This window comes from Crinia signifera, chromosome 3 (genome assembly GCF_055691185.1).
Source record: "Crinia signifera chromosome 3, ASM5569118v1, whole genome shotgun sequence".
NCBI lineage: Eukaryota > Metazoa > Chordata > Amphibia > Anura > Myobatrachidae > Crinia > Crinia signifera.
Genome location: NC_139219.1, coordinates 169,517,276 through 169,545,095, shown reverse-complemented (window position 1 = coordinate 169,545,095; position 27,820 = coordinate 169,517,276). Strand labels below are relative to the sequence as shown.

At 46.1% G+C, this 27,820-nt stretch overlaps 1 protein-coding gene across 2 annotated transcripts in view; it reads left to right on the top strand.

Annotated features, from left to right (window-relative positions):
• ARMC2 (armadillo repeat containing 2) overlaps positions 1–27,820 on the top strand; it is an 86,300-nt gene that overhangs the window by 49,194 nt on the left and 9,286 nt on the right. For both annotated transcript variants that reach the window (XM_083176926.1, XM_083176927.1), the window contains 8 exons: positions 3,936–4,111; positions 5,493–5,595; positions 7,541–7,764; positions 8,638–8,783; positions 10,050–10,149; positions 19,279–19,597; positions 22,385–22,507; positions 25,804–25,917. In XM_083176926.1, coding sequence (XP_083033052.1) covers positions 3,936–4,111; positions 5,493–5,595; positions 7,541–7,764; positions 8,638–8,783; positions 10,050–10,149; positions 19,279–19,597; positions 22,385–22,507; positions 25,804–25,917 — 1,305 coding nt within the window. The remainder of the gene's footprint in view (positions 1–3,935; positions 4,112–5,492; positions 5,596–7,540; positions 7,765–8,637; positions 8,784–10,049; positions 10,150–19,278; positions 19,598–22,384; positions 22,508–25,803; positions 25,918–27,820) is intronic.

Here is a 27,820-nt window from a genome sequence, read left to right as displayed (position 1 = left end):
TGCAGGGAGGGGAGTCGCAAAGTGGTAGAGGATACAGTGGCGTTGGTTGCATGGTGGCAGAGGATACAGGGAGGGGGGACGCAGGGTGGCGTTGGATGTAGGGTGACAGAGGGGAGACACAGAGTGGCATAGGATGTGGGTTTGCGGAGGATTCAGGTAGGCAGGGGGAAGCAGGGTGGCGTATATACATTATACATATGCCACACACCGTGATGCCCATTATACATATGTCACACACCGTGATGCCCATTATACATATGTCACACACCGTGATGCCCATTATACATATGTCACACACCGTGATGCCCATTATACATATGTCCCACACCGTGATGCCCATTATACATATGCCGCACACCGTGATGCCCATTATACATATGCCGCACACCGTGATGCCCATTATACATATGCCGCACACCGTGATGCCCATTATACATATGCCGCACACCTTGATGCTCCATTATACATATGTCGCACACCGTGATGCCCATTATACATATGCCGCACACCGTGATGCCCATTATACATATGCCGCACACCGTGATGCCCATTATACATATGTCGCACACCGTGATGCCCATTATACATATGCCGCACACCGTGATGCCCATTATACATATGCCGCACACTGTGATGCCCATTATACATATGCCATTGATACACCGCTCACCAGAGTAGGTGAGCGGGCTGTCTGCGAGGCGGGGGACTGGATGTGGCTGGATCAGCTGAAACGCTGCTTTGAGTTGAGCAGCGTGTCAGCTCTTCCAGCCACATCCAGTCCCCCACTGCGCTGACAGCCCGCCAACCTCTTATGCTGAGAGTGGCTGTCCGTTGTTACAGCCATATAGCATCCCTTCCCACGCCCTTAGCAGCAGAATGGACTTACATGGCGGGGGGCGGCAGAAAGATGCACAGAGCCACAGACATGGTGACAGTGAACCTGCTCTCAAAACAAAAGGCAGGGCGCACGGCTTTAGTGATTGGCAGGGCGCGCACTTGCAGTGACTGGCTGCCGGGCGGCCACTGCACAATGATTGGGTCCCGGCGGCCGCTGCAGTGATTGGCTTACAGCGGCTCACAGGCGCTGCTCAGCGCGTCCTCGGTGACCATTTTATGGTAAATAGCGCGTATTTGCGAACCCTGATACTTATACACATAACGCCAGCAGTAGTAACGATACTTATACACATAACACCCACGGTAGTAACGATACTTATACACTTAATGCCCACAGTAGTAACAATGCTTATACACATAACGCCAGAAGTAGTAACAACGCTTGTACACGTAATGCCTACAGTAATAACAATGCTTATACATGTAATGCCCGCAGTAGTAACGATACTTATACACATAACGTCAGCAGTAATAACGATACTTATACACATAATGCCCACAGTAGTAACACTTATACACATGATCCCCACAGTATTAACAACGCTTATACACATAATGCCCACAGTAGTAACAATGCTTATACATGTAATGCCCGCAGTAGTAACGATACTTATACACAACGCCAGCAGTAGTAACAATACTTATACACATAACGCCAGCAGTAGTAACAACGCTTGTACACGTAATGCCCACAGTAGTAACAACGCTTATACACATGATGCCCACAGTAGTAACAACACTTATACACATAACGCCCGCAGTAGTAATGACACCTATACATGTAATGCCCACAGTAGTAACAACACTTATACACATAATGCCCGCAGTAGTAATGACACCTATACATGTAATGCCCACAGTAGTAACAACACTTATCCACATAATGCCCACAGTAGTAACGATACTTATACACATAATGCCCACAGTAGTAACGATACTTTTACACATAATGCCCGCAGTTGTAATGACGCCTATACATGTAACGCCCACAGTGTGGCTGAGTGGTGGGTGAAGGAACTTGCGCGGCAGGAGGGTTAAGTGGGCGGTCGGCTGAGTAGGGTGCTGTGTAGGCGGCTGAGTGCATCATCGCCGCAGCCATGCTTTGGGGCCCCTGAGAACGCCGGGGCCCGGGTCAGCTGTACCCTTTGACCCACCCTGTCGCCGGGCCTGAGTACATCCCCCACCCCCATAGGCAGACATGTCACGTAATCAGATCCCCCTCCAGCACAGCCCCCAGTCCCCCCAGCAAATAGGCAGACTTGTCACATATTCCCATGCCCCAGGCCCTCCAGAACAGCCCCCCCATAGGCAGACATGTTACATACCCCTCCAGCACAGCCCCTATAGACAGACATGGGGGGGGGGGATCTGAATGTCACATGTCTGCCTATGGGGGAGCTGAGCTGGAGGGGGATCTGAGTTGTCACAGTGAGTCTGTCTGCCCTAATGTCACAGACCCCCTTCCCCCTCATGTGCAGGAATGTCACACACACAGATTCCCCTCCAGCAAAGCCTACCTACACTGTAACTGGCACATGCAGGGAGATTTATTCCCCATGTCCCTCACACACAGCGACAGAGGTGAGTGTCTCTCTCTCCCCTTACACCAACCCCCCCCCCCCCCCCCCTCCTCTCATTCCCTAACAAGTGTGACTCACATTATAATTCTTTCTGGAAGATGAGAAGCCCGGCCACAGCGCTGCTGCTCCTCGTCTCTCTTCCCTCTCAGGCTGACGTCATCAGTCTGAGAGGTGCTTCCCCTGGCTGCCAGCGGCTGTATCTGCAGCTCATTGCAGCAGCAGCAGCAGGGAGGAGGGAGCCGGACGGAACGAAGCACACGCAGCCATCTTCATTGAGGGCACAGTGCCGCGGCCCAGCACGTAGATGCCGCGGCAGCCCAGTGAGGTAGGCGGCCCATTCTGACTTAAAAGGTGGCGGCCCACCGGGAAACGGCCCGGTTTCCCGGTGGGCCAATCCGCCCCTGTGCTGTTCTGGAAAGCACTTTCTTCTTCAGAAGTCAGATTACTATGAAACTTGTGGTATTCATTTATTTGGTGTATTAATGTTTGAAAAACCATACAGCTTTAGAGGGATAGTTAATGCTTTTTCATTCTCCTTTGCTGCCATTTCAATAAAAATGCTATCCTCAGTGGCGCCTAAAGTCACTTAATTTTCACTTTTGTGTTCCAAATGGCATTAAATACACTTTGTCTGTCTATCCATGCATTTGATGCAATATTTTAAAAACGTGCCATATTTCTGTCATAAAACAATTTACGCTTTCAACTACTATGTAAATTCATTCATGGTCAGTTTAAAGAAGGGACAACAGGGGTGGTCGTCCCAGGGCCCCCCACACTCTCTCCCCCTGAATTGTGCACAGCATGAATCAGCTATTAAGCCTATTAGCCTCTTGCGGGATTTCAGTCGCCTCCGCCGCTGGGATTTCTATGACTTCCAGGAGCTGAGAGTGAGGTGGCACCATTTCACTCAGTCTCAGCTCCTTCCTCAGTGGCACCAGCAGTGTGTGATTGGCTGGCATTGGGCTTTACACTGTGTGGCCCTGGACATATTAGTTATTGTGAATTATTCAGAAACGACAGCACTTTATACTGTTTTCTTTGACTACTAATCTTTTGTGAGCTACCTTTTGCAAACTTATGATGTGTGTCCATTTTTATGTATATGTCTTCATCATTTTAACAGACGTATTGAGCGTACCATTTTTCCCACCATTTCTGTTAATACAGTACTTATGATGTTTGTATTTATGTAGAATTAGTGCACCAAAGATTCATTGGTGCAATCCAAGAAAATACTTATAACATACTGTAAGTAATGGATTAATAGATAAAAGGATAAATTATACTTTATTTTTATAATTGCCATTATATCACGTTTATTGATAGGGGCCCCACAATTTTGTTGTCCATGGCCCTCACAGACCGTAATCTGACCCTGAATTCCGGTATTTACTTAAACAACACAAAGTGCCCAAATTTAACAGGTGTGCAATTGTTTCCTTCCATGTGTGGCAGAGACCAATCTGGAAGACCTCTGCAGCCTTTGTGCCAAGTTGCACAGGACCTTGGATGATGGCAATATGTTAGGCAAGAGATGCAAAAGGCGATCCCAAATTTTGAAAACTCTGTACAAGTTGGTCGACATTGGTTCAGATAGGCTTGGTCTTAGCCTTGGGAATGTAATTCTAGCGGTAAGCATACAACTTTGCTTTGATCAGTATAATAAACTGCCCAATTCTAGAAGTAAAACATTTAACTTTTTAAGCAATAGAATAATAACCTTCCCAGGTATTTCATTGAAATCCTAATGAAGGATGAGTTATATTTTGATATATATTAAGCGTTCAGTGCCAACATACAGTACTTCTCAATGCTGTATATTGAGGCGATCATGACAAAAACAAATTACATACAAACACTTGAAACAAAGTAACATGTAAATTGGGTGCAAACCGCTACAGAGTAGTTCATGCAATGCTCCCCAGGAATATTATGTGCTAGGCCCCAAATTTAGCAGCAAAGTTCAATAATGGTGTGCAGTGTTACAGTAGATGATGTCCAAGGCCAGAGGCATAGGGAGGGCGGAGCCAGTGGAGCACACCCTCCGGGCGCAGGGCGCTGCCTCCCCTCCGCACATGAGCCGGGAGTCCTGTCCGGTCGGCACAGTCACTAATTAACCATCAGCCCAGCGGGCAGTGTGCGCCGGCGGCTGCCCGGCGCCTGCGGCTGCCTGCTCACCCAGTTCCTGCTGCCGTGGCTGCGTCATGCACGTCGCCATGGTCTTCTCCCGAGTCCCTGGCCAAGCTGCTGCTGCTGCTCGGGCCGGCTCTCGGGCAGTGCTGCACAGCAGAAATAAGGACTCCTCCCCTACCCCTGATGCAGAGTCACTCCAGTCCCTCCTCCCTGGCTGCAGCAACGTCATCATCACTCCTTCTCAAGCGCTGGCTGTAGCGAAACATACCCTTGCTCCGGGCACCATGGCACCTAGCTACAGCGCTGTCCAAGGCACGTGTGTCTAGGTGACCTAATAATCGACCACTCAGAGAGTATACATCACATTTCCATACTCCTAGGAGCTGTGGTATGATTCTACCTCACATCTCATATTTTCCACAAAATACTGAATCTCATCAATACTCATTTCTATGCCTTTGACATCTGAGAATAACAGCAGCTGTTAAAGCATAACAAATAAATCTAAATTATATATATATATATATATATATATATAAAAGAATATATATGGCAGGATATTAAATGCTTAAAATGTGTGCAAGGTATATAAGGTTTTGCTGGTTACTTTGACTACAAATTATTATTTTTGTCCTTTGTCCAACCCGATGCACCCCAGGGTGCCTAAGCAAACAGTTCGGTAACCACTGGCTGCATGTATGTACTGTTATCCAGTTACCATCATAGTCAGGTATTTAGTGAAATAAATACAACTTTTTATGATGAAGTAAAATAGTTATTATGTAATTGTTTTATTTATGCAGATTTCAAAAAGCGCCTTAGCTGCATTATTTGATTTTTCTGTCTGTAGAGTGTAACTTTTTGTGTCTTAATGTCCAGCTAAAAGTGAGTGGTAAAAATCTCTTAAATATCTGCAAGCTTATCTTCAAAATAAGCAGAAGTGAAAACAATGATCGTCTCTTTCAAAACTATAACATGATGGGCAAGTATATTCCTCATTTTATTCATTTCTATTTTGCTCAGCAGTTTATAAACCCAATGTGATCATTTGTCCTAGTTTTCCTATTGTGAAAGATACTTTGAAAGCACTTATATATAAACTTTCAGCGTAATAAAAATGGTTTGGTAACCAAGGTTTTTCAAGTAATAATGGCCCTTATTCTGATCGGTGCGGCCCGATCAGAATATGCGGCCGCAACCGTGCAGGCGAATCCCCGCCTTCCATACGGATCGCCACCTGCCGTCCGTATGCGGATATGTGGCGATCCACATGAAATTGGACGGGGATACGCCTCCTCCGTCTTGGGAGCAGCCCCTGCATTCGATGGTCGCTGAACATCGAATGCAGGGCCGCACGCTCCACCAGGTCCCGCAACACAAGACCACACGGACACTTGTCCGTGTGAAATCATGAATGGGGGCGGGCAGCTGACATCCGGCAATGTCAGATGCCCGCCCCGTACCCACGCGTCACGGCCTCATTACCATGCATACGCCCCGCGTTTGCATGGGAACGCCCATGAAACGCGGGGCGTATGCATAGGGTAATGAGGCTAAGTAGCCCCTCACGCCCCTCTACGCCCCCTGTGCGGCGTATAAAGAATCCGTGCGGCGAAATCGCCTGCACATGCGCAGAGTGACCTCTGCACATGCGCAGACGATCAACATCGGCGGTCCGTCCGCATGCGGGAATTTCCGCACCGATCAGAATAAGGGCCAATGTTTGTTACAAACAGGCCAATTCTGCCGCTCAGCCCCAGCACAGAATTTCAGAACCACATTTTTCCAATTCTGCCACCTATGTTGGTAGCCAGATTTATCCATTTAACTATAAATATCCTCAGATGCTACTGACGGATTCCGTTGGTTTCTTAAACCCCTGATTGATGGTTTAGATCAGGGCTGGGCAACACCGGCCCTCCAGATGTTAATGAACTACACATCCCAGGATGCTTTGCATTAGTTTTGCTATGTGGCCATGCTGAAACTGATGCAAGGCATGCTGGGATGTGTAGTTCATCAACATCTGGAGGACCAGTGTTGCCCAGCCCTGGTTTAGATCATCTGGAATATTAAACATTTAAAAAAATCTTGAATCCCTATTCCTTATCAACAACAGTTGGGATCGCAAATCAGGGATTTTTGAAATGAAGAATTTTCCAGATTCCCAGATGTATTGCTGCTCCTAAATGACCACTGATTGGCAAATCTGATAAGCGGTACCAGTTGGGTCAGGGAAATGATGAATGGGGCTTAAAGACTCAGCAGCTGGATCACCTGGAGATCATGGTCATCTCCTTAATTTGTTTCTAAATTGAAAGCTGCATATACCATTTCTAGATTTACCAATAGTCCCAATTTTCTCAGGGCAGCCCTGCTTTTTAATGGCAGAAATAGGTGCCCACTGATGGAAACAGGGCATTGGTTGGGCAGATGGGGATATTGATGTAAGGAAGGAGAGGTCTTATTTTACTCAAGACACCAACATATTAAGGTTATTCCTTCCATGGCTATTTTGTATACCAAAATGCCCCTCAAAAACTTTGTTAAGCCTCTATTGCTGATAATATTAAATCTATTCCCCTACAGTCATTCAGCATTGGTTTTTGTACAGATACATATTATTCCAGTGGATATTGTACCTAACCACATGTGGTTTCTGATTGCAACACAATGGGCGTTATTTTTTATTTTAATTTGTGCATTTGTAGGAGAATAATGGACTTTTAGTGGGAATTTTCAGAAATGCTGGTATGCAGAATGATTTCCTCTTTTTAAGATAATTGTGTCAGAAGGAAATGTATAGAACTGAAATTCCAGTATTGTGTCAGTCTCCAGTAAATGTGTATTGTATTTTTCAATCAGTACAAAGAAAAATAAACAAAGCAGTCTTTGATTGGTCGCCTAATTAGCAATGTTTCCTATAGGTGTTTTGCTAGAGGTCCTGCAAAATGAAGATCCTCAAACTAACAGCGAGGCTTTCTTATATTGTCTGGGTACTATCAAATTCCTGTCTGGAAATAAAGTTCTGCTGAACGAGTTGCTCAGTAAGCAAGCAGTGGAAATCCTAGTGGAGCTAATGAGCCAGATCATCCATTTCTCCCCTGCTCCAGAAGTTGTGTCCTCTGATATGAGCCACCTGCTAGTACAGGTCTGTTCAGTGTTAAAACTGTTAATATCTGCTGCTTCTAGAGTCTGTATTATTTGTGTAAAACGTACAAAGGACCAGTCTGCTTCCAAATTAGAATATGGTTGTCTTGTCAAGAGTGCACATCAAATTTTTCAAGACAACCTCCAACTTGGTCAACAATTGATCATTTAGCTTTTGAAGATCATGTATAAAGTTATGTTGCAGCTTTTTGAGGTAATTTGAAACAAAACCGAAAAGAAATATGACCACACTAGGTTCTACCCATATTGCACATGGTACCAGCTGCATGGCAGTATTAATGCCATATATGTATACAACACAAAGACTTTTGTTCCTGGCACTAATAATAATATGCTGCAAATATGTGGGCATGTAACAAATAAAACAGGTTTCCTCATGGAGGGTTCATGCCCAGGAGAAGGTACAACAACTATTTGTTGACATGCATAATGTTGACAGATGAAAATGACCTAGAACATGTCCATGCCTTTTTCATGTGTCAGCCTTTTGCCTCACAATCAATAGCGGTTGACCTAATTTCTGTAGACCCATCGACCAGATACCAAATAGGGGTGGAAAATATGCACACATGATTCTGAATGAATAAAGCTACATACTGCACTTGAAAAATTGGATAGTCCAATAGTACATTGGGCTAAAAATCCTGTTTAAAATGTGTGGTAAATTAAGAATAGTCTTTAAAAGATTTAGATTAGTGATCACTAAGATTTTAAAATCTCATAAACTTAGTGGTTAGCATAGGTGGTATTGTGTTGTATTTTATTTATACCATCATATTACGCTTCAAAACTGTTATAATTTAAGAACTGCTGAAATATTATTATTCTAAAAACTTTGCTTTGATTCATTCAGCTCACCGCAACGCTGAGGAACCTTGCTGATCTAACCCAGTCTCGACCAACATTTCTTGAAAGTAATGCTATAATGAAGTTGTGTGTTCTCTTGGATAATTATATGTATGATACGGATATATGCACCAATGTTTCTCGCATACTCAGGTTTGTCTCTCAATTACCTAAAAATAACTATTACCTAATTGTGACACAAATATATATTAGAGGTGGCTTAAATTCTGTCTCCATGGTTGGTCAGTAAAGACAGGTGTGTGATCGTGCTACCTCCCTTCTCTCACCGTTCTCACCTTCTGTCATGACCGTGAGAGGGCACTTGATCTATTATGGAGAGTAAAGTGAGAGGGCACAGCATAGCGGATGCTGGATACAGTATGAAGGAAGGGGCAGGTGTCCATTATAACGTATAGAGACAGATGATGGTTTCTGGAGCAGACACTGCTCTTACAGGGGTCATTACCGATCTTGATCAGACTGCCACCAGTCTGTACCATGTGCCACCTTAAAGCCGCCCAGGCTGACCATTTCCTCCCAGTATCTGGATCACTGGATGCAGCATTCCCAGCAGCAATGTGTACTCTGTAAGCTGTGGTAACCCCTCTCTCTGGTGGAAAAGAACAAAGAAAACCATTCATGCACTTAGCTTTCTAAGTACACATTCTCCCAACTCCTCTTAAGACCCCTTTTTCCTCTTTCTGGCAGCTGCTCTCTGGTCTGGGTCAGATTGAGTGCTCAGATCCACACACAGTGAAACTGTTTATGCTCAGCAGCTTTTTCTGTCTCTTACTTACTGCTGTATCGTGTGGCCACAGCTGTTGTAAAATTGCACTATATATTACTACTGCTACTGTGGTTGCAATTCTATCCTTTGGCCAAGTCACCCTGCTTCACCAATGGCCTTTTATTTTTATTTATTTTTATAAACTATTTTATTACTCAGTGTGTCACTTCTGTTTATGTACTTGCTAAGAATGCTTCCTGTTTCCCAAAATGTGACTAATGCTTTGTTTCTCTTAATTTATGAAGTTACATTCTGCTTTACCCATGGAAAAAGGGTAGCCAACTCCAGTCCTAGAGAGCACGTTTTCCATGTCTCCTCACAGAATCACAAGTGAAGTATTCAGCTCCACCTGTGGACCTTTTAAAATGTGTTAGTCAGTAATGAGTACACTTGTGTACCTGTGAGGTGAGCTGGAAAACGTGAACTGTTGGTAGCTCTCGAGGACTGAAGTTGGCTACCACTGCCATAGACTGTGTTGTAATATTGAGTACTAGCAAATAAAATGACTTTGACTTTTAACTTTAATTGATATATATATATATATATATACCATTCAATTGCTATAGTGTAGCATTATTTAACAGTATTTACCTTATATTTTCACCTTTTTAATGTATTTTTTTTTTTTTCAGCAAACTTTCTCTCTACCATGATTGCTGCATGGCTCTAGCAGATTGCTCCAGCTGTTACTCCATATTCCTGTCTATATTGAACAAACATCCCAAGAAACAGGTTAGTTACAGTATTTGTCTCTACTTGTGAAGCTTTAAATCACGATATTCACCTGAAAATAGTGTGTTGGAAATCCCTTTGCATGGCATCAGCAGTGGTGCTCACATGGGAAGGGAAACAGTGGGGTTCTGAGTACTCAGAAACCACCTGACACTCTTACTGTGGGCCAGCCATTATCAGAGCTGCCCAGTCACTGCCCGAAACTTTTTTTTTGGGTATAACTGCAAATAATGGCAAAAAAAGAGCTGATCGTTTTTGAACAAATAGAACCCTTATCAGGGTTCAGGACAGTACTCTAGGAGCATCTGCAATGCAACATGAGTCAGTGGTATTTTAATGAAGGTAGACCTTTTGCTAGAATGACAAACACTGAAATTAAAACATTTTAATTCACTTGAGAATAGGGGTGCTGGATCAGTATACCGATGTCGAAATCCCAACTGTTTAACTGCCCGACATGGAGATCCTGACCAACGGGGGCTATTCTCCCGTGTGGCATGCGAAACAAGCCTGCGTGGGGTTCCCCCCCCCCGTCGGAATACCGGTGACCAGAATTCCAATGTCGCTATACTGACCGCCAGGATCCCGAAGGAGTAATACTGACCCCGAGAAATGGAGCATGTAGTAAGTGAGGGTGATGTTATAAAGGGAGATGGCGTGCCCATTAAATATATTTTGCTAGTGATTGACAGGGTCAGTCATCCAATAGCAGCAAATGTTTAGAAGTTTTCAATAATACGTGAAAGCACAATTGTCTAATGTTGCGTTGGCAAGGAAGGGTGTACTAGCCCTTTAAGATAATTCCCAGCATACTGTAGAAGATTAGGGGGTGTTAGGATTGGTTATGAACTGCTAAGAACCTAATAATATACTGGCCACTATGGGTTTCCTTTTGCTTTACAACCTGTACCCAATAGCTGTGGAATGCAGCAGTGTCAAGGTAATCTGTGCACCTAAGCACTATCTACGGTCAATTGATCCTGGTCTATGTTGTGTAATTGTTTCTGTAAAGCAGGGGTGGCCGGACTTTTGGAACCCGGGATCTACTTTTTGTACACTTACTTACTGGGGATCTATCGGAATGTCTCCCTGTGCAAAATATTCCCCTCCCAGTGCAATACGCCCCTTAAACATTCTGCCAGACGGAATGAGCAAAAATTCCCATTACAGTATGCCACACAGAATGCGTCGAAATTCACATTCTGCCACACGGAATGAGCCAAACTTCACATCCTACCACACGGAATGTGCAAAAAATTCACAATATGTCACACAGAATGCGACAAAATTTGCAATAAGTAACACAGAATGCGTTGAAATACACAATAAGTCACACGGAATGAGCCAAAATTCACATTTTGCTACACCAGATTATGCAAAATTCGATTATGCAGTGGGAGGAGGGTCTCTTCACACGTGTAATGTCATCTCAGTTGCTGCCTGTGATGGAATTTTGTGCCCCATTAAAAATATACATGTACTTTTAAGGGAAGCACAAATCTTTAATCACAAGCAGCAATTGGGATGACATTAGACTTGTGAAGATGCCCCCTCCCCCCCCCCCATGTTAAAGCATAGCAGAAATCGCTGTGGACTGGAGAAACCCCCCACCCCCACCCACCCCACATGTAGTGCATGTCCCCACTTTAACAGGTTACTATACTTGTCAGGATCCCCGCTGCCGGCTGAGCCTCCTTGATGCTGCTGATAATCCCCACAGACACTGCAGGCGCCCAAGTCCCACCGCTGCTGATCTCCCGGTCGGAGTCACTGCTTTTCTTCCTGCTCTTCACTTGCGGTGCGCGGGCGATGTCAGGACGCCACCCGCACACTGCTTCACTGGGAACTCTCAGAGGCTTCAGCTTACATGGGACACACTACCTGATCTCGATCTACTGGTACTCGAGCTACACGATCGACCGGTAGATCGCGATCAACCTTTGGGCCATCCCTGCTGTAAAGGATGTTGACGCGAGGAGGGATAGGGATTATTTATCCTCCTATTTCTTTGTACCTTATTTTCATCTGAGAATAATAAGCAATAATTTACATTCCAGCAGAAACCACATGCAGAAAAATATATTTGCATCTGAAGTACTCTTTATTTCACTAGTTTCAAATCTAGCTTTATACCCAGCCCAGAGCCCCAACAATTAACAGCTCAAGTAAAACCTTGGAAAGATTGACTCTCCCTTGGGGGTAAACCACAGTCTAAATTATGTTCTTCAGTGTAAATTGTAGGCACAAACATTTCCTAGAAATCTCAGCAAAGTTGGCGCTTGTTCATGAGTTTCTCAGTCACTATTAATGTGCTTATTGCCACACCAGTCAAGGGCAAATTGGCTGTCTTTCAGTAACCCTCTTCTGAACAGGCAGCTAAGTTCCCACCTGGCATGATCTAATAAAAATGGTACCACACAGACAAGGCCGGATTAAGCCTTTGGGAGGCCCGGGTCACTTTAGATAAGGGGGCCCTCTCCTTCTGGTCATTACTGGCCGCAAACTGCATGGGAGAATATTACTCTGTCAAAACACAGAGTAAAGGCAGTATAAACTTAAAGACCATAGTCGCTAATATAGCAGATAAAAACACGTGACAATCTTAGCAGAAAAGCCTTGCATGTAGATCATACATATGTATAATGTCACTGACTAGTTCAAATAAACTAGGAGGCAAGCTCAAATGTAAGGACATGTTATAAAGCAAAGGTAGGAACATCGCGATAAGAGAGTACATGGAAATGCCAAAGTTGTTATGAGAGTACATGTAAACCCCATGGGTAAGCGTGCTAGTCAGGGCATCCGGATTATCAAAGAGTTTTACACATAGTATATGTGGTCTACAACTGGAAGTGGCCAGAAAGAATAGGGAAAAATTACATGGCAGGGTACGTACAAACTTGCTGGAATTAGATGACTTGTGGGATCTCGAATGTACAAAAGGCTGATAATCTGAAAGTTCTAATGGGGAAGTGTACATAAGGGGCTCAGGTTAAAGGATCAATAGTCAATGGGTAACTGCAGGGGGGAGAAAAAATATATACACCACATGGAAAGCCTGGAGCCTCACAGGCTCAGCACTGCCTCTGATTAAAAACCCTCCTATAATAAGGCTGCTGTCCTCCTCTCTCCTGAAAAACATGTGATGAGCTCCACCAATCACAGCTCAGCACAAGACTCTCAGCCTCTGACCTCTTGTGCAAAGTCTCATGGGACTTAGTCAACTCCCAGTAATGCACTGCACACTTGTGCACTCAGTGTGCCTCAACTCCCACCATTAATTATTGTCACATCGGCAGATAGGTGAAGCTGCAGCACTATCCCACTCCCATACACACATTTTTTTTAAAATAAATGCCAGCAACAGGGGGGCCCTAAATATTGGGGGGCCTGGGGTACTGACCCCCCTGAGCCCCCCCTTAATCTGACCCTGACAGATATTTTTGCAACAATTTCAATATATTCTGTAAATACAATCCTATTACTAGAAATACATTGGGAAAAATCCAACCTTCAAGTATGTCATGCATGCAGAAAATACACACAACTGACATTTAGAAATCCATGGGTGTTGGTAGATTTTAGGTTCTCTGGAATTTTACTTGTTTTCAGTATCATTCATTACAGTGGTCGCCAACCCGTCGCTCGCGAGCTACTGGTAGCTCGCCTGAGCATAATGGGTGACTCGACCACTGATGCCCGCCTGCCCGTGTGTCCGGCCACTTCCTGGTAACGCTGCAGAGATGTGCTCCCTGTCAAGACGCTGGAAGTGAAAAATGACTTCTAGCATCTGTCTCTCTGTGTGCAGGGGAAGGCAGGGGGAGCAGCAGCTGATGGCCGGACACACGGGCGCATATTAACACCTTGGCAACGAGCTAGAACCCCTGGCAACGGAAATAAACCCCCCTTGGCAACGAGCATTAACCCCAGGCAAAAAATATTAACCCCTTGGCAACATACAATAACCCCTGGCAACGCATATTAACCCCTTGGCAACAAGCAAGAACCCCTGGCAATGGATATTAATCCCCCTTGGCAACAAATATTAACCACTTGACAACAAGCAAGAACCCCTGGCAATGCATATTAACCCCTTGGTAACGAGCAAGAACCCCATGGCAATGGACATTAACCACCTTGGCAACAAGCAGGTAATTTACAATTTATTAGAAGCCTTACTGTGGGGGGCAACGTGGTATGGCATAGTGCAAGGGTTCTCAACCTCGGTCCTCAAGGATCCCCAACAATGCACATTTTTCAGGTCACCTGGCAGGTGCACTAATTATTCACTGACACATTTTAAAAATCACAGATGGAGCTAATTATTTCACCTGTGATTCTGTGTGGAGACCTGGAAAACGTGCCTGTTGGGTGTCCTTGAGGACCGAGGTTGAGAACCACTGGCATAGTGTGTATCAATTTTTGGGTGACATCCCATTTTTTGGGGACAGTCCCATACCCTCCACCATGACCCATTCCATTAGGTACAAAATGCTCTGTTCCTGGACTTCCCTGTCAGTGGCAGTTGCAGATGTCTTTTTTTTACGTGAGTAGCTCTCGCTCAATTAAGGTTGGAGACCACTGATTTATTATATAGCCGATGGCTACTTCTTCTAGAAAAAAATAGGATTGTTTGGCACTGACTGGTTATGGAGACGTGTATATGGTGTATATTGGCTATTTTTGGGAACAGTTTGGTCAGTCTGAATCTATTTGGTCATGGCAAAATACTATAGAATGTACCCTGCACACTATGGTGTTACTTTTCTACAAACAACTAGCCCAAATACACTTCAGACGCTTAGCAAGAGTGAGCAGCCAGGTCCCGCCCGACACTGTTGGCTCTTTTTACACATTTTTTTAAGGTGTGTTTCTGGGTAAAAAGACACCCAGGGGACCTGGTGTGCTGAGGGGGTTTGTCAGACACTCAATATGAGATTTTGCTAGCATTACGCTTTTTTTTGCTAATAATGTGTCTTAATCACAATGCGTTGCAGCTACGATACACAAGAAGTAAGTGCTGATTGCTTTAATATGACACTTTTTTATCTGTGCGACTGAGTCTAAATCTGTATATGAAATCCTACAGTGTAGCAGCAGCTTTTTTTCCTATAGAAGTTCTGTTCTTTTTACAGACGTCACACACTATGGCCCTAATTCAGACACTGCTGTGAGAATTAGCAGCGGTCACGGTAAGGTAGACTCCACCCACTAGAGTGAAATCCCGCCTTGCGAATGAATGTGCGCACTGTGCGAATAGATGTGTACGGCTAGTGATGAATTTGCAGCTGAGCCAATATGTCCAAAACCATTCGTAACACTCTCACCACCGTTTGATATTTTTTTTTTCCACACTCATTGCGCGCGCAGTGTAGTCCTGGGCTTACTCGGCTGCTTCGATGAAAACAGGCTTAACGGGAGCGGAGCTGACTTCAGACACAGTGTCCTAAAACATTTGGGCACACCTGTGTTTTCCTAAGCATGCCTGTGTTTTTCTTAACACTAAACGGCCGGTTAAAACCCCTATACATCTACTTCCTGTCAATAACCTTGTGAATGGCTAGTGAAGGAAATGAGTAACAAGATTTCATCGCTGGGCGCTGTCATGCCCAGACGCATGTGCAGTGTATTGATAATCAGCCACTGTGCGAATAGCAGGGATCAGGTTTGAATAAGGCCCTATATACAGCATATAAGTGCCATAATGCACACCAGGCATCTCACACTGAGTGGCGTATTGAGACTAGATGTATAATGTCACATCTGTACATAAAGTTTTGTTTAAATCTATATTATAATATTCATGGCAGGATTGTATATCTCCAAAAGCTGCCGGGGTGACTGTGCTAAGAATTTTCGAGCCCTGATATCTGTCTCTGTCCAAAAATCTTTTTTCTCTTGTGTATGTTTTTCTTACCAACTATTCGATATTTTATGAACTTCTTTGTTTTCGTTGTATAAACCTGTTCAATGCCAATTTCTATTGGATATTCTTAGAATTTGTCTCTCCCCTACAGAGCATATTTCCCAAAGTCTTGGCACTTTAAGAAATATGGAAGACTTGTATTGACTTAACTCTTTGTGCAACATTTTGCTAGGCGCATTGACACTTGTGGTTGTGCAGCAGATGTTGTTCATTTATGTCCTCTGTATCCAAGAATATCTGCAGTTTGTTATTGGAATAGTGTGCAAGAAAAAGAGATGACTGTCCATTTATTTTTGGAGTTTGTGGAATGTCCTGCAGACTTTCATTTGGTTGGTCTATTCTCATGAAGGATATGGATAGAGGTTGGTGGCCATAGGCAGACAATTAATATGTTTAGGGCATGATAAATTGCCAGTTATAGTGTAGTTGATTTTGTAGGCCCTGCCAGAGGTGAGCTAAACTATACAATACCGATCTCCTACTAGTTACTGTATAAATTCAACCTGCAAGGAGTCAACTTTATTCCTAGAAAGAGTGGCTCACTTGGGTACCTGATGAGATTTGTTATTGAAATTCAAAGTGTGGGTGATGTTACACCAGGTGACAGTGTTGCTTTTCCATCCAGCAGCCCTATATAGTGCTGCTTTACTTTTTGAATATATTGCATTAGGTACTTGTGTATTATCTGGGAGGCCGATAGGCCCGATTTTTCCATAGGAATCAATGTTAAATGACCCCCAGGCCCCCCAAGCCCCCCCATTGTATGCCCCCTCATTGTTAACGCCACCCCACCATCAGCGCCAACCCGAAGCGTGGCGAGCGCAGCGAGCCCACGAGGGGCGGTGGTACGCATCCTCCGACCTTTTCATACCCCCACTATCCACGTCGACGTGGAGTTGATTTTATATAGTGTGGCAAGCGCAACGAGCCACCGAGCCCGAATTGCGGCGAGCGCACGCGCATTACTTCACAGGTATTACGCGTCCCCTTGCGGGGCTCGCTGCGCTCGCCACACTATATAAGATTAACTCCACGCCGACGTGAATAGTGGGGGTATGAAAGGGTTGGAGGACGCGTACCGCCGCCCCTCGCGGGCTCGCTGCGCTCGCCACGCTTGGGGTTGGCGTTGATGGTGGGGTGGTGTTACCAATGAGGGGGCATACAAACAATGGTGGGCCTGGGGGGCATTTCACATTGACCCTAATGGTCTCAGGGACCATTTTGGACCATTTACCTTGATTCCTATGGAAAAATCGGACCGATCGCATCGCATGCGATTTGGTTGCATGCAATGCGACGCGATTTTGCTGAAAAGTCGCATCGCATCTGATTGTATGCCTTAAGTCAAGGCATACAATCAAAAAATCGGGCACCCAGATATTACACAAGTACCTTGCATTATAATACACAGTGCCTGATTAAGGGTTCCAGACACTCTAGGCCAGGGGTGCTCAAACTATTTTGCTCTGGGACCCAGTCAGACAATAAAAATTATTACAGGACCCCAGCAAGTTACTACTGAATGGCCGCCACATGTGTGGTCAGTGAAGTAAAGTGACTGCTTTTGTGACAGGGAGGCAGTGGGTAATGGGGGTGATGGGGGGATGAAAGAGGGAAGCTGTGGGTGTTTATTGAGTTATACCCTGTCCCCCATCCACAGACACATTAGCCTGATGGTCAGCAACATAGAGTCGTGACCCCATGCTGAGGTGATCGTGACCCACTTTGGGGTCTGGACCCACAGTTTGAGAACCGCTGCTCTAGGCAAATACAGAAGTGACTGCCCCCCACCCAATAATTATAATTTATCTTTCCTACATGCTCGTTGCCAGGGGTTGCGTGTTCATTGCCAGGGTAGTTACATACTCATTACCAGGAGGAGGTCAATGGTCGTTACTTAAGGTGGCCATACACATGCAGATTTAGCTGCAGATCTGACTGGTTGGATCAAAAACATGGTTATGGATGAGAGCAAATGACAGTTGACCATTTGCATGGAAATGCTGGAAAACTGACAAACTGTCACTCATCCATAACCATGTTTTTGTTCCAACCAGCCAGATCTTAAGATAAATCTTACTAGTGTATGGTCACCTTTACTGCTAAGAGCGCACCAGTGCTCCCAAAATCCATACTTCCGGGTAGTGCTGGGAGCTCTGCTTTCCCCTGACAGACGTTCGAGGTCTAATAGAACCTCCTAGCGTCTGTCGCTTAGAAGATGGTGAATGTTATTTTGGTGAAATTGAAGAGAAGATGGCAATCTGTAGTTTTGACAACATTAAAATGACTTTCACATTGCCAAAATAACCTGGGTAATTGTCAGGTTGCTGATGTAATAAGACGGGCTAAATCCGGGTCATCCTCTGTAAAATAGGTGATGATTTAGGGGGTTAAAAAATCATCAGACTACACCATAAATTCCAATATAATTCCCCTGAAACTATTATATCAACGAAATGTTCAAGTCATTTTGTATATTAAGGGTAAATGCGGTATAAAATATCATGATCATTGTGGATTTAAATGACACCATATTAAAGATCATTTCATATTCATCCTAGTTATATTCTTATGTCCAACGATGAATTATATTGTCCATTTTAGCTCACATGTTGCTTCTATGTGCTCTGCATGGATTTGACATATTATTGTATTCAGCCTGCCTTCCTTCTGTGTTTTCCAGGCATGCTTTTATATCACCAGATGGCCAGAGCTGTTTGCTTTCATTATCCTGGGATATTGCACAAATCTGCTTTGTTTTCTTCTTTTTCTTACATTTTTTGTCATTTTAATAGTTAGCCAACAATTTATCTACCATTAGTAAATGTTTTAAATATTATGAAGTATCTGTGTTGTGTATTTGAATAAATGTATCTGTGCACAGTAATCTGACACAAAAAGACCAATAACATTTATAAGTAAGGATAACATGAAACTTTTATCCATGCTGATAAAAATGTTTGCTCAGAACATGGCCGTACATCGCTGTGTGTGCAGAGGCCATAGCCACAGCCCCATAACTTCTACACTGTTCAATCTGAAATGTAGGAGAGAACATCCTTGATTTCTTATCTGGCTTTATTACATTCCACCAACCCTATTAAATTTTTATTGTTCATGCCATATATGTTTGTATTATGTCCCTATGCTAATAACTGGGATAGCCAAATATTTCAGTTATACAGTATTTATTTTCTCTTTAGGACCTTGTTGTACGTATAGTGTTTACACTTGGAAATCTTATGGCTAAGGCTGATACAACACGTGAACAATTTTATAACCTGAAAGGAAGCATTAAAACTCTTCTCCATTTACTTCGCACCTACTGCGACCTTGATCTAAAAGCACAAAGGTCTCACGCTGTTGAGAAGGAGAAAATGAAGGACCAAGCAATTCCTTCTGAAGCAGAAGATGTATTAATTAAATTAGTAAGACTCCTGGCTAACCTGTCCGTCCATCCGACAGTCGGTAAAGATATGGCTGCTAACCAAAACTTTGTGTCCCATTTAATGCAGATTTTGGGTAAGTCTGGTTTTCTGTTTGTTGCACCTAAACAATAATTTAGTCTTAACTATTTCTTTTTTTAAACAATAGTTCTTATTGGCTTTAGTCAAAAAACAATAGAAAAGAGGGTACAGAAAAAAAGGAAGGGAGGGGGGATGAGGAGGAGCAACAATGAGTAAGGGGTACAAATCGCACACTAACACTAAGCATTATAGTACTTCATATAACATGTCATAGTACTTCTGAGGAGACCCACTGCCAGACTATGTTTATACTGCATGTGGTATAAATCTGCTCATTGCCAGTGTTCCCTCACCAGAGAACACTGACCATGCCAGATCATTCAGCACATATCACTGTGTTTTGAGCGATATGTTGCCCGTTTGTATGTGGCATAAGAGCTTTTAGTTATGCTTCAACATTCTTAATCCATAAATACATTGTTTTATTGTTTTGTTTAGGCCATTTGCGCTATTCTGCTATGAGGGTTCTGGTTCCTACAAAGTGAGGTATATGGGAAAGTCAGTAGGCCATTGACCAATGAAGAAGGCCTTCGTTGAGTGCCTGTCGAAAGAAATTAAGAACTTTATTGAAAAAATTTGACTGTTTTAAATTCCTTATTTGAGTGTAATAATTAGCACAACTCTGTTACAGTGGTGGGTGCTGATTATTTTCACAGTTTAGCTGTAATACTGTAGCTTGTTCAGTTACCTTTTTATAGTGGACCCCTTATATCCTGTTCTACACAGACCATCTGCCAGATCTGGCTGGTTGGAATGAAAATCTTGCAATGGATGAGCACAAATGGTAGTTCAGGAAAATTGCTTAAATCACGGATTTAACCAATTTGTTTGAACAACAGTTTTTGTCATATTTGAAGCAGCCAAATCTGGCAGATGGTCTGACAGATAATTGTATAGTGTATTCCCAGCTATACGGTCATTGTGTTTTAATATTGCAAGCTCTGACATCTGCAGATTAACTTTAGTGGGAGCTTTCAATATTCTCACTTCTTGTGAGTTCTGGGGACGAGATTATTTGGAATATACCTGCCAACCTTCAGCATAGTGCAGTAGTTCCCAAACTGTGTGCCGTGGGACACTTGCAGGGGTGCCCTGAGTTGGTAGTCCAGGACTAATTTAAATTATTTATGGTCAATGTAATAGACAAAACTAGTATTTGTGGCTGCCAAACATAAAATGAGTGGACATACATTATCAAATCCTGTCCCTCACCACATAGCTGAAAATGTTATATAAACGCAATTTACTTTCATTTAATATTATTTTCACAATCTCTCTACAATAAACTTTTAGCCTAGGGGTGCCATGATTAAATTGTTATGCTCTAGGGCACAGTAATCCGAAAAGGTTTGGGAAACATTATTTGGTACTTGTGTAATTTCATGGCGGCAGTTACGTAGTCAGCATAGTGTCCCTGTCAGAATTAGCGTAGTGTTCCCATGGCTAGCGTAGTCAGCATAGTCCCTGTCAGTATCAGCTTAGTGTTCCCACCCGTTCGCGGCTAGCCAGAGCTTACGTAGTTAGTGTAGTCAGTCAGGCGTCCCTGTCCGTATCAGCGTCATGTTCCCACCCGTTCGCGGCTGGCTAGCTGGAACTTAAGTAGTTAGCGTAGTCAGTCAGCGTTACTCAGTTAGCATAGTCAGTCAGCGCTTATTACATTGTGTGGGAACCATTGACTATTTTAACCTGCCTGACATGACAGGTGTGAATGTGTTCCTGAAACACCCCCACTATCCACGTCTGCCCGAAGCATGGTGGACGGATGCTGTATGCGTCCTCCAGACCTGTTCATAACCCCACTATCCACGTCAGCGTGAATTAGATGTTAGAGTAGCGTAGCATGGCGAGCGCAGCGGGAAGCAGAATACATGTCAAGTAATCCGCGTCTCCTCTCTATGCTCGCCACGCTTTGGGCTCGGTGGGACGCTGCGCTCGCCACACTTTATAAAATCAACTCCAACGCCGATGTGGATAGTGGGTGTATGAACAGGTCGGGAGGATGCGTACTGCAGGGCTCACTATGCTCGCCACGCTTTGGGCAGACGTGGATATTGGGGGTTTGAAATGGAGGCATTTGCCAGTATGTAACATGGAGTACTGGCAAATGCGTCCTTTATTGTGCATGAGATGCAATTGCGCACCGCACCCCCCCTTTGTGTAGGAGACGCACACGCTACCGAACCCCTAACCCTGTCCGTCTCCCTGAAGCGGACACAGGCAGGGTGTGCATACCCTGCCGCAAGAATTACTGTGACGCACAAGCATCTGAGACGCTCCTGCGTTTCAGACAGATGGAGCACCTCTCCACCGGCACCCGCATGATCCCCTCTCCGCCGGCGCAGGGGATCTGGCTTGCCGGGGACAGAGCTACAGCTCCCGGGGACAGTACGGTGACTACGTTAGGCAGCCGTTGGGCTATGCTGACAACGTAGCTTGGCCTACGCTGAAAACGTAGCGTAGCCTGTCGCCGTGAATCTTCACAAGTACTCATTATTTTTTTGTTATGTGGGTTTTCTTGGGACCCTGAAAAGTCTTAAAGCCTTCCACTTTATTGCTCGTTACTACCTTGTGCATTATCTACTGAAAGACCAGTTGGCTTTATATTGATTTTTCCAGGGTAGACTATATTAAATTACGTCTATACACAAGCAGTTTTTCATGTTACATTTAGCCTGGCAAAATGAAGTGAACAATCAAGCAAATACCTCTTTAACCTTGACTTCATCATTTAGCAATTATTTTACAATGTACAAAAATGTCCTTGATTTTTCTGTGCAATTAGAATGCAAGCTGACTGATAAATGTGAAGAACTCGTGATCTGTACTGTTGCAACGATCAGCAATTTATCTTACTATCAAAATGACAGCTCTGTTATTGCATACAGAAGACTGGAGATTTCTAAATGCAAGTATTGAAAAAAGATCTACAGCGTAGTTTCATAGCCTTATGCCCTACGGTATGTTTAAGTGTGCCTCCTTCCCCGGCAGCTTGTGGGGAGGGTGCTTCTTTCCCCGGCAGCTTGTGGGGAGGGTGCCCCTTTCCCTGGCAGCTTGTGGGGAGGGTGCCTCCTTCCCCGGCAGCATGTGGGGAGGGTGCCTCTTTCCCCGGGCAGCTTGTGGAGAGGGTGCCTCCTTCCCCGGCAGCTTGTGGGGAGGGTGCCTCTTTCCCCGGGCAGCTTGTGGAGAGGGTGCCTCCTTCCCCGGCAGCTTGTGGGGAGGGTGCCTCTTTCCCCGGCAGCTTGTGGGGAGGGTGCCTCTTTCCCCGGCAGCTTGTGGGGAGGGTGCCTCTTTCCCCGGCAGCTTGTGGGGAGGGTGCCTCTTTCCCCGGCAGCTTGTGGGGAGGGTGCCTCTTTCCCCGGCAGCTTGTGGGGAGGGTGCCTCTTTCCCCGGCAGCTTGTGGGGAGGGTGCCTCTTTCCCCGGCAGCTTGTGGGGAGGGTGCCTCTTTCCCCGGCAGCTTGTGGGGAGGGTGCCTCTTTCCCCGGCAGCTTGTGGGGAGGGTGCCTCTTTCCCCGGCAGCTTGTGGGGAGGGTGCCTCTTTCCCCGGCAGCTTGTGGGGAGGGTGCCTCTTTCCCCGGCAGCTTGTGGGGAGGGTGCCTCTTTCCCCGGCAGCTTGTGGGGAGGGTGCCTCTTTCCCTGGCAGCTTGTGGGGAGGGTGCCTCCTTCCCCGGCAGCATGTGGGGAGGGTGCCTCTTTCCCCGGGCAGCTTGTGGAGAGGGTGCCTCCTTCCCCGGCAGCTTGTGGGGAGGGTGCCTCTTTCCCCGGGCAGCTTGTGGAGAGGGTGCCTCCTTCCCCGGCAGCTTGTGGGGAGGGTGCCTCTTTCCCCGGCAGCTTGTGGGGAGGGTGCCTCTTTCCCCGGCAGCTTGTGGGGAGGGTGCCTCTTTCCCCGGCAGCTTGTGGGGAGGGTGCCTCTTTCCCCGGCAGCTTGTGGGGAGGGTGCCTCTTTCCCCGGCAGCTTGTGGGGAGGGTGCCTCTTTCCCCGGCAGCTTGTGGGGAGGGTGCCTCTTTCCCCGGCAGCTTGTGGGGAGGGTGCCTCTTTCCCCGGCAGCTTGTGGGGAGGGTGCCTCTTTCCCCGGCAGCTTGTGGGGAGGGTGCCTCTTTCCCCGGCAGCTTGTGGGGAGGGTGCCTCTTTCCCCGGCAGCTTGTGGGGAGGGTGCCTCTTTCCCCGGCAGCTTGTGGGGAGGGTGCCTCTTTCCCCGGCAGCTTGTGGGGAGGGTGCCTCTTTCCCCGGCAGCTTGTGGGGAGGGTGCCTCTTTCCCCGGCAGCTTGTGCGGAGGGTGCCTCTTTCCCCGGCAGCTTGTAGGGAGGGTGCCTCTTTCCCCGGCAGCTTGTGGGGAGGGTGCCTCTTTCCCCGGCAGCTTGTGGGGAGGGTGCCTCTTTCCCCGGCAGCTTGTGGGGAGGGTGCCTCTTTCCCCGGCAGCTTGTGGGGAGGGTGCCTCTTTCCCCGGCAGCTTGTGGGGAGGGTGCCTCTTTCCCCGGCAGCTTGTGGGGAGGGTGCCTCTTTCCCCGGCAGCTTGTGGGGAGGGTGCTTTTTTCCTCGGCAGCAGGTGGGAAGGGTGCCTCTTTCCCTGGCAACTTGTGGGGAGGGTGCCTCTTTCCCTGGCAGCTTGTGGGGAGGGTGCCTCTTTCCCTGGCAGCTTGTGGGGAGGGTGCCTCTTTCCCCGGCAGCTTGTGGGGAGGGTGCTTTTTTCCTCGGCAGCAGGTGGGAAGGGTGCCTCTTTCCCTGGCAACTTGTGGGGAGGGTGCCTCTTTCCCTGGCAGCTTGTGGGGAGGGTGCCTCTTTCCCTGGCAGCTTGTGGGGAGGGTGCCTCTTTCCCTGGCAGCTTGTGGGGAGGGTGCCTCTTTCCCCGGCAGCTTGTGGGGAGGGTGCCTCTTTCCCAAGCAGCTTGTGAGGAGGGTGCCTCTTTCCCCGGCAGCTTGTGGGGAGGGTGCTTCTTTCCCCGGCAGCTTGTGTGGAGGGTGCCTCTTCCAGTATCCTGTTTTCAATAGTTCTTAAAATGCTTAGTATAGTGTCAAAACAACATTGCCCTTTTTCCTACTCGCATTCTCTTGGCTGTGATAAGCTGTGTCCATCACAAGGAGGGCACAGGTAAATATGACATTAATCTGTATGGTAGAGAAGAGTCTGACTACATGACTGACTTATACAGCCTACACACATGCCGATATTAAGGCATTTTCTAAGCGATTTTGCTTAGTTTGGCAAAGTCGATTAGAAAATGCCCTCACATAGGTGTGTGTGTGGGGGGGCTATATCGACAGCAATGCGCGTCCCCGCGCGTCTTTGTCGCTGGCCGAGATTGATGAACAGTGTCCATCAATATCGGCATCGGCAGGGTTCTCCCACCGGAGAACACTGGCGCTGTCTGCTTGCTTAGCACACAGAGCTGACAGCTCGCTCTGCGTGTGGGCTGTCAGCTCTGTGTGCTGAGCAGAACGGCCCAACATAGCACAGCTTGGTCGCCCTACACACATCGGCATGTGTGTAGGGCCCAATAGGGCGGGATGTATTAAGCGGGGAATGTACTAAAACCCGGCTGCACCGATACTGCCGGGCAGGGTATCGCCACCATTGGGTGGCGATACCCTATAGAAGCCTATGGGCTTCTTTTCACCGCCCGCCACCTCTGCCGCAGTCCCACCGCCTCGCCGACCCCCCCTCTCTCCAGCTTACCTTCCTGAAAGGTTCTCCTGAACCCCGGGAAGGTAAACCCCTCCTCCCCTTAGTAACGCAGGAGGGAGGAGGAGGCACCAGCTGCCCTGGCGTGAAGGGAGCAGTAGGCAGCTGGGAGGTAACGGAGACCCCCCGCACACTACAGTACAGGTATCGCGGGGGGCCTCCGTCACGCACTGCAATGCCAGAAGCATATGTTAGTATATATGCGTTGGCATCGCGGCGAACGGCGATGTATATTAATACATCCCGCCCCTACTGTTTTACTGGGTGAATATCTGATGTTTGAGGCTCTGCACAGCAGCAGTCTGACGCCAATATGATTACAGCTCTTCCAAAATTCTTCATTGACGTGCTAACCTTTATAATATGCTGTTATACTTTATTACATGGCTTAGAGTCCCACGTAATATCTCCATTATGGTTTTCCTGTAAGCCTTTTTGATTTCTATGGAAGCTGCAGGGGCATTAGTAGTAATCCTACTTCAATAGAGTAATATACATTAAAACTGTTTTATCATTTTAATAGTGCTATTAAAATTAATGCTGTCTAACAACATGGAGAGGATTCTGGAAGCAACCAGAGTATTTGGCAATCTGTCTCATTACCAGGATGTGCGGGATTTCATCTTTGAGGAGAGGGGTGAGTTTTTCTACTGACTGCTGTGGTTGAATGGGGCAGATTCAGTTACCACAGGGCTTATTTTTATGGCTGTAGCACAGGGTTTAACCCCTGGAGCTATTCACTCTGAGCATTAATAATTATTAACACTTTCACCATCACAGACCTAAAGGTGCCCATACACAGTGTGATGATCGCACCCGATCGCTGGATCGCGTTTTGCATGCAATGTGATCAGAAGGCAGTACAAAAGGTGTGTGCAGCACATACTTTGGTACTTGTGGAGTATCACGGCTCCCACGACCTGCATCGTATGCAGATCGTATGCTAAAAATCGCATCGCATCGCATCGCATGTGGCATACGATGGCATACGATGCGATGCGATGTTTTACCGATTTTTGACTATTTTAGCTCAAAAATCGTATGCCATCGCATAACATCGTATGCCATATGTAGTGGCATACGATGCGATACGATGTTTTACCGATTTTTATGCAAAAATGGTCAAAAATCGGTAAAACATCGGATAACATCGTATGCCATATGTAGTGGCATACGATGTCATACGATGCGATACGATGTTTTGCCGATTTTTGAGCAAAAATTATGAAAAATCGGTAAAACATCGGATAACATCGTATGCCATATGTAGTGGCATACGATGTCATATGATGCGATACGATGTTTTACCGATTTTTGAGCAAAAATGGTGAAAAATCGGTAAAACATCGCATGGCATCGTATGCCATCGATGCGATACGATGTTTTACCGATTTTTTAGCCATTTTAGCTCAAAAATCGAATGCGATCGCATCGGATGGCATCCGATGCGATGCGATGGCACCCGATTTTGCACTGAAATGCATCAGAATGCATTGAAATGTGTATTAAAGTAGTGAAATGCCCCCAAATGCCATTTTTCATAGTGCACCACCCCCACTATCAACGTCAACCCGAAGCGTGGCGAGCGCAGCGAGCCCGCGAGGGGCGGCGGTACGCGTCCTACGACCTTTTCATACCCCCACTATCCACGTCGGCGTGGAGTTGAGAATAGAATAGTGTGGCGAGCGCAGCGAGCCACCGAGCCCGAAGCGTGGCGAGCGCAGCGAGCCCCGCGAGGGGACGCGGATACCTTCACAGCTAGACGCGTCTCCTCGCGGGCTTTACAGGTATCCGCGTCCCCTCGCGGGGCTCGCTGCGCTCGCCACGCTTCGGGCTCGGTGGCTCGCTGCGCTCGCCACACTATTCTATTCTCAACTCCACGCCGACGTGGATAGTGGGGGTATGAAAAGGTCGTAGGACGCGTACCGCCGCCCCTCGCGGGCTCGCTGCGCTCGCCACGCTTCGGGTTGACGTTGATAGTGGGGGTGGTGCACTATGAAAAATGGCATTTGGGGGCATTTCACTACTTTAATACACATTTCAATGCATTCTGATGCATTTCAGTGCAAAATCGGGTGCCATCGCATCGCATCGGATGCCATCGTATGGCATCCGATGCGATCGCATACGATTTTTGAGCTAAAATGGCTCAAAAATCGGTAAAACATCGTATCGCATCGATGGCATACAATGCCATGCGATGTTTTACCGATTTTTCACCATTTTTGCTCAAAAATCGGTAAAACATCGTATCGCATCGTATAACATCGTATGCCACTACATATGGCATACGATGTTATCCGATGTTTACCGATTTTTGACCATTTTTTGCTCAAAAATCGGTAAAACATCGTATCGCATCGTATGACATCGTATGCCACTACATATGGCATACGATGCCATGCGATGGCACACGATTTTTGAGCAAAAATGCTCAAAAATCGGTAAAACATCGTATCGCATCGTATGACATCGTATGCCACTACATATGGCATACGATGCTATGCGATGGCATACGATTTTTGAGCAAAAATGCTCAA